Below are 13287 nucleotides of genomic sequence, written 5' to 3'. Positions count from 1 at the left end.
GAGCTGATCCTTGATGTAATCCCACCTCCACATTAAACGCATCCGTCACTCCCACCGCAGATCTCACTGCTGTCATACTACCCTTGTACATATCCTGTACCACTCTTACATACTTCTCTGACACTCCCGACTTCCTCGTACAATACCACAACTCCTGTGTAGGCACCCTGTCAGATGCTTTCTCTAAGTCCACAAAGACACAATTCAACTCCTTCTGACCTTCTCTGTACTTCTCCAGCAACACTCTCCAAGCAAACATTGCATCTGTAGTGCTCTTTCCTGTCATGAAACCATACTGCTGATAACTAATCATCACCTCCCTTCTTAACCTAGCTTCCACAACTCTTTCCCATAATTTTATGCTGTGACTGATAAATTGTATCCCTCTGTAGTTACTACAGCTCTATACATCACCCTTATTCTTAAAAATCAGTACCAGAACATTCTTTCTCCACTCCTCAGGCATCCTCTCACTTTCCAAGATTTCATTAAACAATCTGGTTAAAATTTCCACTGCCATTTCTCCTAAACACCTCCAAGCTTTCACAGGCATATCATCTGGACCAACAGCTTTTCCATTCTTCATTCTCTTCATAGCTATCCTTACCTCTTCCTTGCTAATCCATTGCACTTCCTGATTCACTATCCACACATCATCCAACCTTGTTTCTCTCTCTCCTTCTCTTCATTCATCAGTCCCTCAAAGTACTCTTTCCATCTGCTCAACACACTCTCCTCACTTGTGTGTACATTTCCCTCACTATCCTTTATCACCCTTACCTGCTGCACATCTTTCCGAGCTCGGTCCCTCTGTCTAGCCAATCGGTACAGGTCCTTTTCTCCCTCTTTAGTGTCGAACCTTTCATACAACTTTTCATATGCCTTATCCTTAGCCTTCACCACCTCTCTTTGCCATGCACCTCATCTCCTTATACTCCTGTCTACTTTCTTCATCTCTCTGACAATCCCACTTCTTCTTCGCCAGCCTCTTCCTCTGTATACTCTCCTGTACTTCTTCATTTCACCACCAGGTCTCCTTGTCCTCCTTCCTCTTTCCAGATGTCACACCAAGCACCTTTCTAGCAGTCTCCCTTACTAGCTCTGTTGTAGTTACCCTGCTATTCAGTAACTCTTCACTGCCACCCAGTGCCTGTCTTAACTCTTCTCTGAACTCCACTTCACAATTACCCTTTTTCAATGTCCACCATTTGAGCCTTGGTGCTGCCCTCACACTCCTCCTCCTCTTCTTGATCACCAATGTCATTCTGCAGACCACCATTCTATGCTGCCTAACTACACTTTCCCCTGTCACCACTTTACAGTCTCCTATCTCCTTCAAACTGGCCCTCCTTCATAGGCTATAATCCACCTGTGTGCAACTCCTTCCACTCTTGTATGTCACCCTATGCTCCTCCCTCTTGTTAAAATACATATTCACCACAGCCATGTCCATCCTTTTTGCAAATTCCACTACCATCTGACCTTCTGCATTCCTTTCCTTAATGCCGTACCTACCCATCACTTCCTCATCCCCTCTGTTCCCTTCACCAACATGCCCATTGAAATGTGCTCCAATCACCACTCTCTCACCCTTGGGTACAATCATCACCACTTCATCCAACTCATTCCAAAATTTTTCTTTTTCATCCATCGCACACCCAACACGTGGAGCATATGCACTAACAACATTCATCATTACACCATCAGTTTCCAGCTTCATAAACATCACTCTGTCTGACACTCTTTTCACCTCCAAAACACTTTTGGTATACCGTTCCTTCAGGATAACCCCTACTCCATTTCTCCTCCCATCTACACCATGGTAGAACAATTTTAACCTGCCTCCAATACACCTGGCCTTACTTCCCTTCCACCTGGTCTCTTGTATACACAATATATCAACCTTCCTTCTGTCCATCATATCAGCTAGCTCTCTCCCTATACCAGTCATGCTGCCAACATTCAAAGTTCTTACCCTCACTACCACACTCCTAACCTTCCTCTTCCCTTCCTGCCTTCGGACATGCCTTCCCCTCTTCTTCTCCTTCAGCCGACAGTAGCCCAATTTCTGCCAGCACCCTGTCGGCTAACAGTACTGGTGGTGGTCGCTGTTAACCCGGGCCTTGACCGATCCGGTATGTAAATCTGTATTGGTTTCCACATATCTCATTTGGCAAATGTTTCACACCGGATGCCCTTCCTGACGCAACCCTCCCCATTTATCTGGGCTTGGGACCGGCACAAAGAAATGCACTGGCTTGTGCATCCCCAGTGGCTGGGTTCAGTGTTCAACGATCAGTGTTGAAGAGAAACTTTGGGGTAATGGATCATTCCTAGTCAGAAAAAAAGGACAGTGTAATATACATCTTATAAAGCAAAGGAGAACAGCTCAGAAGGGTAAGGGGAGCACCATAAATGAGGACTTTAAAGTGTTCATTCATTGCCTTCAGTATCACATTTATTGGGGTATAATTCATTTCCAGTTTGGTGTATATTGTAAAAGATATCACTGAAAGAGATGAGGGTAGGTATCCATGTTAAGTTAACTCTGTCAGCCCATCTTCTGTTTTGTTTTGAAGTACTCAAAAAAACGTTTTGAACATATGCAACCCCAGGCAGTATGCTGATAACAGTTGCAGCTTTCACTGTTTTATGTTGTAAAGGAAGGGAGAAAGTGAGTTTTTTGAAATGTGTGTATGTAAGAAGCTCATATTACCATGTTGGCAACACATTTTAAAAACTGACCAGGTGCCTGCTGGAGTCCTTAAAGAAGTACCTCTCTGTGCGTATGGAAGTGGGCTCTGTTTATCAGCATAAACTTGTAAATTTTGACAGATGTGCTCTGACCATTTGTGGTGTATGTAACTTTTGTTATGTCATTGTAACCAAAATGATTTCTTTTTTGATAAGTTAACTTAGAGATATTTGGCAAAATATGACTGGGAATAACTGGCTATGTGTTAGTTCATATTATCAGAATATATCTAACAGTTAAAGATCATAATCTAATAATAATAATAGTAATAAAGGTGATTGGATGGTGCAGTGGTACAGCGGTAGTATTGTCGCCTCACAGCAAGAGGTTCTGCTGTTCGATTCTCAGCTGGGGTGCTTTCTGTGTGGAGTCTGCATGTCCTCCCAGTGTTCATGTGGGTTTCCTCTGGTTGCTCCGGTTTCCTCCCACGTTACAAAGACGTATCTGGAGCATTTCTCCCAAGCCTTCTGCTGAAAATTGGCTCATTTAAGTCAGACTTTCCATGTTAACAAATGTAAAATAAATAAAATAAGTAATTAAAGATGATTAGCCCTTTTTACTGAATATATTTACAGAGGTAGCCAACCCAAAGTGACAACCACAGTTGTTTCATCAAGCACATATTAAGTCTCATGAAGCATAAGTGTCTGTTTTGGTGACAGCCCATATTTATTTATGAAATCTACCAGTATGGAAGTGGAGAATGCCAGATTCGAACCCATGTTTCAGAGCATACCAAATCTTATGTTAGCAACAAAAGCAGTGTGTTTGCCTCTTAGTGGTGCTGTTTTATTTTCTTTTAGACAATCACTATTCATATATGATTTATGCATTTTTTTTTTTTTACTTATTTGCAAATATTACAATGTTCTGGCTGCATCCCATTTGCACAATTATTGTCTTCTACCTGTATGTAGCCTGATTTTTACTAAAGTAGACTTCTTTGCAGATAATCATTTCATCAGATTTGCTGTGTATTAGTAGCACATCATCCTATTTGCATGTTTACACTTGCCTGTACAAAGCATCTGATTGCCACATTGATAACTGTGTGTAAGGTAATGGCTGTTTTATTATCATGGAAATTTCATTATAATTCTTGGTAGCCCACTTACTGGTTGTTCATAGCTATGACCACCAGAGGTCAGAATCATCACATAAATGTTTATCAGCTAATACATTCCTGTGACTTTTTTTAGGGAATGACATTTATCTGTATTTTGGTTGTTTGGAAGAAGAGAAGACGTGTTTTATTTGAAGTGGCCTCACCTGTTTTGTGAAATATTTTGTCTTCTGTGTTTTTTTCTTCCATCTCTGGCTTTGAATATTGTTTTAGATACTACAGTCTGCCCGCAAACAGAAACGCTGTCTATAGAAGAGTAATGCAGCTGTAGAAGGAAACCCCACTTTGAACTTTAAGATATGAATGTAGGAATTAATGGTGCACATTACTTGATTTATTAGCTAAATATTATAATCAGAAACAACTTATATGTCACTGCAATGCATCCCTTGTTCAAAAGAAAAGAAGGCAGTTTTAGTTCTGGAGAGTCTCTGAAGGTTTTTCTCAGTGTTTGCTGTAGGTTTGCTCTGTGTTGCTCTTTTTCCATAAAAGAAGATGGAAAGAGACTGTAAGTTTTAAGCAGTTAGCATTTCTCAATATACTGAGGGTTTAGAACTGTCACATACAAAATAAACACCCTGGTGATTCTCAGGTAATTTATTTTTATGGTTGTTACCTAAATAAAGTAAGTACAGCTCTATAATCATGATGTTCACTAGAAGACGATTTGCATCACTTCCTTATGGAGTCAGGTGACTGTAAGTGTGGAGAATAAATCACATATATCGCTTGGCACAAACATCACTAGGTCAAGTGTGGACATTGAGTACACCTCTCAGATGCCTGACTGTGATTCAGTGACGTACAGACATTTGAAAGGGTACATTGAATAATGGGACAGGTGGTAGCAGTGATAACTGCCCTTACACTGGCACTAATTCCTATGAAATGTTTGTTTTATTAATTTGCGTTACATATTTTTAAATTGGCGTCTTTCCTTGTTTTGTATTTCTACAACTCAGCTGAGCTTTGAAGACATCCTTTTGGATGAGTGCTCTACCTCAGACAACAAATATAAATAAAACAAATGAAAATAGCAGACTGATTTGAAGAGATGGGTGTAATATTCTAGCACTGTATTTTATACTTTTATGTTGACATGCTAATTATGCATGCCATCAAACTACAGCATTCTTAGTTCTAGATGCAGGCGTGTGGAAACATCTAGAAACATGTTAACTCAGATGCTTCTTTTTAGATTTACTGATGATTACCCAAGTTAACGCACCTACTGGATGGGATTAGTGAAGATTCTGTTACATTTCCTAGAGATGCATACATTATGTACAGCACCATATGTTCTCTATAAGGCTTTCCACTGTGTCATATATCTTCCTTACACAAATTGATAACACTTAAATTGAGATAAGTAACATAGAGGGAGCATTACTCATTCTTTGTAGATGTGATGCACTGCTTTTATGTCTGATGGCAAAAAACAAATTCAACTAAATAAGTCTCATCTTGGTACAAAGCACAGTCATTGATTGAAGAGATTAATCATTTGCAGAGGTTGTGATGGTATGTAGACATTTGTGAAAGGATTTGGCATACAGCAGGAGTAATTAAGTTAAGGAAGGCCTAGTGAGGGGTTAAGGGTGATAAAAGTTGGCATAGCTTTAAGAATCAAGTCGTTGCTTCAGGGTTTTAAAGATGCCTGCTTTCTGCTCTGAGCAGAAGTTTGCACTAAAGCCTTTTTAAGAGCCATTCTTGTTTCTTGGCTAAAACTTCATATAAAAGTTATTGGAAAAATCATTGAGTTTTGTTCTGTGTTTGCGGTATATATGGAAATGCAAAATAATTTAATACTGTTATCTGAGTGTGCACAACACTTCATCTGCCTTTCTTTTCTTGGTCCTAGTTGGAAAAAAAACAGATTTACGGCAATTTTAGTACTTTATATACCTGTTGTAAAATATTTTAGCAAATTATTCTAAATGTCTTGTATAATTTACTGTTTTTCCCATAGGGCCAGATTGCTCCTTGACTGTTCCTTCTACTGAATCGTACTGGATGCTGCCAAATGTCAAACCTTTTAGTCCATCTGTTGGTCGAGCATCTCATAAGGCAGTGGTGCACGGTAGAGTTATGTGGGTAATCGGTGGCTACTCCTTTAACTACAGCTCATTCCAAATGGTTTTAAAGTAAGTCATGTCATTATGAGTAAACTGGTATTTCTTAACTTGCCTCCTTTTTCTCAGTAGCCAGTGTTTATTGGTCACAAGTACTAATCAAACAAGTTATACAAGTTAAATAAATGTGTTAATTTCTGCATGTTAAAGGAATATAAAACCATGCATTATATTTTCTTATGGAATATGAGCAGAGACTCTGCAAATGTGAAATTAAATAAATAATGCATTGCTCTGATGGAAGCCTGTCAATCTATCAACCACCATTTCTTCAAATGACAATCGACTGAAGTAAAAGTGCAAAAACTACTTTTGGCAACAATGGAGTTGGAACAGGAATATATAACTTTAGGGTTTGTGGTGGGTGTCTCTCCACTTGGGGGGGGGGGGTGTACACCTTGGGAATGGTCTTGTATAGATCTAGTCTGTTTAACAAGTTTAATAATTTTGTGTATGCATGGCTCAAAGCTGACGCTTACACACTTGAGTCAGCATTGTTTTTGACCTTTGTCTTTGATGACTATTTTTTTCATAGCTCTGTGCAGTTATTTGTGATGGTGCATAATTACACAAAGTCAGTGGGATCAGCAAACCTGTCTTCTAGTGATTGTTTGCAATAAGTGATGTCATTTCAAATTTGAGATCGAGAAACAGTCGTACATTATGGAAATATAATGTGCAGTGCTGTGTAATATTATGTTATTTTATCTAACTGCATGCAGGTATGTGGTAGCACACGTGCAGTTAGTAAATGTAAAAGAGAGTCCAGCCAGTCTTCTTTCAGTGTCCTTTCCTTTTCACTTAACTTGTAGTTATGAAGTACGCATTCACATCTTCCACTGAAACTGTGTAGTGTGAGTCTATGCAGCTGTACTGTACAGGGTGCGTATGTGCAGCTGTACTGTACAGGGTGCGTATGTGCAGCTGTACTGTACAGGGTGCGTATGTGCAGCTGTACTGTGCAGTGTGCGTATGTGCAGCTGTACTGTACAGGATGCATGTATGCAGCTGTACCGTACAGGGTGCGTATGTGCAGCTGTACTGTACAGGGTGCGTATGTGCAGCTGTACTGTACAGGGTGCGTATGTGCAGCTGTACTGTGCAGTGTGCATGTGTGCAGCTGTACTGTGCAGTGTGCATGTGTGCAGCTGTACTGTACAGGGTGCGTATGTGCAGCTGTACTGTGCAGTGTGCGTGTGTGCAGCTGTACTGTACAGGTGCGTATGTGCAGTGGAGCTGGGCAAGCGGCATGTGTGTGCTGCAGAGTTGTGTAAGGCACATGTGTGCACCTGAGCTGTGCAGGGTGCATGTGTTCATGCTTCCTGACCCTCCACCCTGATACATTTCCTGTTTGGTTTTCCATGAGGCTGAGCACTCTTCAAGAAAAATCTTGATGATTGGATGGGTAATAGGAAATTCACCCTGGGGGATCACCTCTGTGGTTCTGCTTGGATAATATATTTTATTTTTGTTTTCTTTTTGCTCTCCAAAAGACCTCTTTTTGATGGGTGTTCCACCTGTCCGTTTGGCCCAGGGAGGTGTTGGAGCCAGTTATTCCTGGGCTGGACTAGAACACTATTTGGTCCAGGGAGGTGTTGGAGCCAGTTATTCCTGGGCTGGACGAGAACACTATTTGGTCCAGGGAGGTGTTGGAGCCAGTTATTCCTGGGCTGGACGAGAACACTATTTGGTCCAGGGAGGTGTTGGAGCCAGTTATTCCTGGGCTGGACAAGAACACTATTTGGTCCAGGGAAGTGTTGGAGCCAGTTATTCCTGGGCTGGACGAGAACACTATTTGGTCCAGGGAGGTGATGGAGCCAGTTATTCCTGTGCTGGACGAGAACACTATTTGGTCCAGGGAGGTGTTGGAGCCAGTTATTCCTGGGCTGGACGAGAACACTACAGCCCATTTGCTCCTGCAAGGGAATCTCCAGCAGCCCGCCATTCTCTTGTGAGCATCAGTTTACTATTCTTGTAGGAGTGATCTACCCTCACCCTCTGGGCACATACCCCCATATCATCTCCTTCACGTTGCACCTTTGTTGTGGCTTGAAGGGAACAATGTCTCTGTATGCTACATTTCTTTTGTCTTGCAACTGCACTCCACACAAGCTCAGTCGGTTCAGAATTCTGTAAGTGTGGATCTTCATACTCTTGCTAGGTGTCACCCATGAGGTGAATCAGTTGCTCTTTATCCAATAATAGGTGCACTACCAACATCCATTCACTCTCATCCTGTCTCGACAGCTCCTACAGGTACCCAAGCCAGTAGTCTGACTCTTATTGTTTGCACAGTCAAGGCTTTGTCCTTCTATTCCACACAGCTGGACCTCAAATATCATTTCTGTTTTGTGCTGAATTAAACTGGTTTTACCAGGAAGCCCCAGGAAAGTGTTTTTCCAGAGCACAAATTCTTTCACTTCTTGTTTTTGAAATATTCGTCTCCTCACTACTTGGCTTCAGGACATGGTCTGGGAACTTAACTTTTCCTTCAAAGAAACTCACTATAGAAACTTCAGTACATCTTCATGCCTTCAGAACATTTATGTGGTGCATCTGCTCTGGCTTCCTTTTTCATAGTTGTCTCACCTTGTAATTCACTTACTTATTTTCTTCAAAAGCAATTTGCCATTTTGCAGGGCACTTGTTTTCAGCGGGGGGGGGGGGTTAATACATACTAATATAATACCCTAGCTCCTGTGCTGACTACCATTTACATTATATGTTCTCTGTTGTGCTTCTCTTACCCTCTATATATGTTCTTTTACCACAGGTATTATAGTTCTTAGCCTCTTCTGCAGATCCAAAATTGCCCATTTGCACTTTTAAAGGGGAAAGTCTGTCATGTAGTAGTACAGATGAGTGAATCCTTTTCAGGCTTAAGGTTCCTTATGTTAAGGCCGAGAGAAGATATAGCAAGATTTGGGCCCTGTATTTTGTGTGTAACTGTATAGCATTTCTCAACATATACTTTAAAGTTTTGTTAAAATATTCAACCAACCCAGCTGTTGAAAGGAGACACACAGACATCCTTTGTTGTTTCAAAGTTTATGCATATTACTTTGGACATGAATAGGATACCTTGGTCAGTAATGATTTCACAGGGAATTCCTGACCTAGGAAAGAACATTGGTCATTCTTTCACCATGGACTACATTCACTCTTTGCAAGGGTGCTGCCTCAATAATTTTTAATAGATAACTTCTGAATTATACTGAGGGGCATTATTCAGATTTAGACGTGGATATTAAGTGACCACTCTTGTGCCTTCAAAAGGAACCCCAACAATGGACAAAGGTATGAAAGGTTCTGGAATCCTGAATTGGATTCTGTCTTGTGCCATCTCGGACAGGCTACACAGTTGTTCTCCTTGATCTTCTTCAATAATACCAGACATGTAAAACCGACGCAAATCTTTAGCTTTTATCTTTTCTGTTCCTAAGTGGCCACCAAATTGTTAGTTTAGTTCATTACAAGTGTGCTAAAGGATTATAACAACTGGTTCAAAGTATCTGAAGTACCACACACGACAAACCAGCAGCTCCGTAGAAGGAGATATTTATTCAGAATAGAAAATGAAGTCTCTAGCGCCTCGGCCAAAAGCCTTTAACAGAGTACAAAAACTAATGTGCATCACATCCATTTATACCCCAACTAAAACACATAATTAGTTAATTACTTAATAAGCTTCAATTCACTTTTTAAAGAACAAAGCCTTATATACACATTTACACAAAACTTTTCCAGAAACATTCCTGATCAGGGAACATAGTATTAAATTTTAAAATCAGGAATGCTTCTTTTTTCTTCAAAATTTGTTTAACATATTCATCACTCATAAATTTGTTAAAAGCTATATTATCTAAAATTGTAACCAAAAGACTATCCAGGCTACCTTTATGAATTTCATTAAAATGTGTAGCCACAGGACTAGTTAATTTATTATTTCTAATATCTCTAATATGTTCTTTTATCCTGCACGAGAACTGTCTTTTGGTTTCCCCTATATAAAATTTATTGCAAGTACATTTAACTGCATATATAACTTTTTCAGTTCTACATGTAAAATGCCCATTTGTTTGAAAATTAATTTTCAATCAAAAGTCGGACTCACATATTTACAAATAGTACACTTTCCACACATCATTGTACCTTTTTCCTCTATGCCCTTTACTATATCGACCTTTGGACTATGAAACCTACTATGCACTATAAAATCTGTAATGTTTCTTTCTCTATTAAAAGAAAAAAGTAATCTTTTTTGTTTTAAACAATCTACTTCTCTTCTAACAATATTTCAACTAGATTTAACTATATCTAAAATTTCTTCAGTTAAAACTGAATAAGTTGTAGTAAAGTATATATCTTCATCTTTGTTTGTTTTATTTGTATTCTTATAAAGTTTCCACCTACATTCTCTACTTTTATTACTAATTACTTTATTTAAACTTTCTTTTAAGTTGGTTTCAACATAGCCCCTTTCCTTAAATCTATAAAAACTATCATGTAATTCTCTATCCCTGTCTTGAACATTATTACATAACCTTGCTATTCTCATGAATTCAGTATATGGTATAGATTTAATAGTATGTAATGGATGATAGCTTTCCCCATGCAGTATATTATTACCCTCTGGAAATTTCCTATGTATGTTTGTAACCACTTTTTTAGAATCACTATTTCCTTGTATTACTACATCCAAAAAATTGACCTTATTTCCTTTTTTGTAATACATCAAATTTTACTCCCATATTATTTATCTGTATTTCATTTATAAATTGATCAACTAGCTCACTACCACCATTACAAATAAAAATAAGATCATCTATGTATCTAAAATATTTAATTATAAAACTTTGAAAAAATTGATTAGTATAAATATACAAATATTCGAACAAACCCATGAATATATTGACATAACATGGGGCAAAAGGAGCCCCATCGCTGTTCCCTGTGTTTGTCTATAAATATTTCAATCAAATTCAAATATATTATTCTGTAAACACATCATAATTAATTCCAAAATATATTCTACCATAGGGCTTTCACCTAAAAAATATTTAATAGCTCTTATTCCATCTGAATGACTAATTATAGTATAAAGGCTGACTACATCTATGACTACAAAAAACATATCCTTCTCCCATTTTTATATATGATGGCAATTTTTTAACTAAAGGAACTAAAACAAGAAATGTTATGCAAAAACTGCCACTAGCTGAATTAGGTGGATTATTCAGATCTTTATGAATTTTAGGCAGACAGTAGAAACATGGCATTCTAGGATTTTTTATAGCAAATTTATCTTTCACATCTTTAATTGAGAAATAATGCAGTCTTTGGCCTTTATTTAACAATTCATTATATTCAGTCTGAGCTTTAAAATAATCTGCCATTTCTATTTGTTCATATACTATATTATCATTCAAATGTGTGTAACACATAGATAAATACTGGATGTAGTTCAATACTACCAACTTCCCTCCCTTATCTGCAGGTTTAAACACTGTTTTATCATTCTTACTTAAATTATTTAAACATTTCCATTCAGTTTTATCTAAGTTATACTTCATACATTTTTTATTTATATTCCTAAATCTATTAAATATTATTTGCACATTATAATTTAGAGACATATCAAAGCGAGATATATTTTCATTTCTACAATAAGGAATAAATTCACTTTTAACTTTGATATTCTCTGTATTTAACTTACAATAAACATTGCAAAAAACATCTTCATTATCCATTGAATGACAAGAGTAAAAACTATCATCATAACTACCATTTTCATCATTCTCATCATTATAAGTCTTACTATTATCCACTTCTATATTGAAAAAAAATGTCACATTTTAACTCATGCAGTCTGGGTAAAACCGTTGGTACAAATTTCAAACCTTTTTCTAATACTGCAATATCACCTGGTTCAAAGTATCTATTGCATCTCTTTGGTTACCTTGTATAGTAGGTCATTTCTCAGTGCATAGTTGGGGCATTTAGTGGACTTTATGTTTTTCTGTGTCCCTATCTACTATACTGTCTCTGTTCCCACCGTACTGACATCCCACTGAGCTTTCTTAAAACTGATGTGGCTTATCCAGAGGACTTTCTAGAAGTACGGGTGCACACCTTTCCCCTTCAGCTAGATTGTTCCTATAAAAGAAAACTTGTGAAAATAATTTTTACACTAGGGGTGTTGGGGTGTTCACTACTTTTCCATTAGAGTATTGTTTCCATTTGCTTTGATATAGCAGGGAGATGCCTATGACTTACTTCCCATTTTTTTTCAGTTTCAGTTTTTGTAGTCTTGTTTATCAGACTGTTCTAGATCTTTGTGGGTTTTCAGTGTCTCTCCATTTAGATGGGACAGTAGATTTCTGGTCCATTCTATCTGGTTCTAGTTTCATTCAGCTGGTTAACCTTTCCATAACTAGGCTGCCACATCATTCTCTAGTCTGATCTAAGTTGGGGTTGAAGTGGACCACTGGACTCCCTCTGAGATGGTCAGATGAATTGCTTATCATGGTGGAAATCTGCTGCTACTTGAGGTTTACCAGATGTTGATCCATGCCATCACAATCTGATGCTGTGTGAGGTTTACCAGATGTTGATCTATGACATCACAATCTGCTGCTTGACATTTTCCAGATGTTGATCCATGACATCACAATCTGCTGCTTGACATTTTCCAGATGTTTGTCTATGACATCACAACCTGCTTTTGCTTGAGGTTTACCAAATATTTGTCTATGACATCACATTCTGCTGCTGCCTGAGGTTTTCCAGATGTTGATCCATCACAGCACATCTTTCATGAAGATTAACCAAGTGGAATCAGTTTCTACTGAGACTAATCAGATGTTGGTTTGTGATTGTATAATACTTTATTAAGGACTCAGTCAAGCCACTCTGGTGGCACACAGGGATAAAACCCTGACTATGATGCAGGCAACCCAGGTTCAATTAGTGGCTCAGGTGACTGATAGACCGGCAGGGAGAGATGGGCGTGCCTGACCCAGGAAAGGGTGGTACGTGGGCATGTCTTTACAATGATCCTTGGTGGAGGCTTAAGGACATTTTTGTAGGAGTCATGGTCTGTAAGTTGAGGCATGGGCCTGGCTGAACTGCTGCAGAGGTGAGGCGATATGCCGCTTGTCCAAATTTCACACCCACCTTGGACAAATCCATGTTGCTGTGAGGGAGGGGATGAGGGTAGGGCAAAAAGTAAACCCCCTTGACAGATACAGAGATCTGCTGAGCCCCAGGGACACTTT

General features: G+C 38.7%; 1 protein-coding gene across 1 annotated transcript in view; it reads left to right on the top strand.

The window, feature by feature from the left end:
- Positions 1-13287, top strand: part of ATRNL1 (attractin like 1) — a gene marked incomplete in the record, with an annotated part of 6064901 nt that overhangs the window by 1724156 nt on the left and 4327458 nt on the right. Inside the window, 1 exon segment of the mRNA XM_044055896.1 lies at positions 5848-6022. Coding sequence (XP_043911831.1) covers positions 5848-6022 — 175 coding nt within the window.

The sequence above is a fragment of the Protopterus annectens genome, chromosome 14.part0 (genome assembly GCF_019279795.1).
Source record: "Protopterus annectens isolate FY-2018-M chromosome 14.part0, PAN1.0, whole genome shotgun sequence".
Classification (NCBI taxonomy): domain Eukaryota; kingdom Metazoa; phylum Chordata; order Ceratodontiformes; family Protopteridae; genus Protopterus; species Protopterus annectens.
This window is presented reverse-complemented; position numbering and strand designations above follow the sequence as displayed.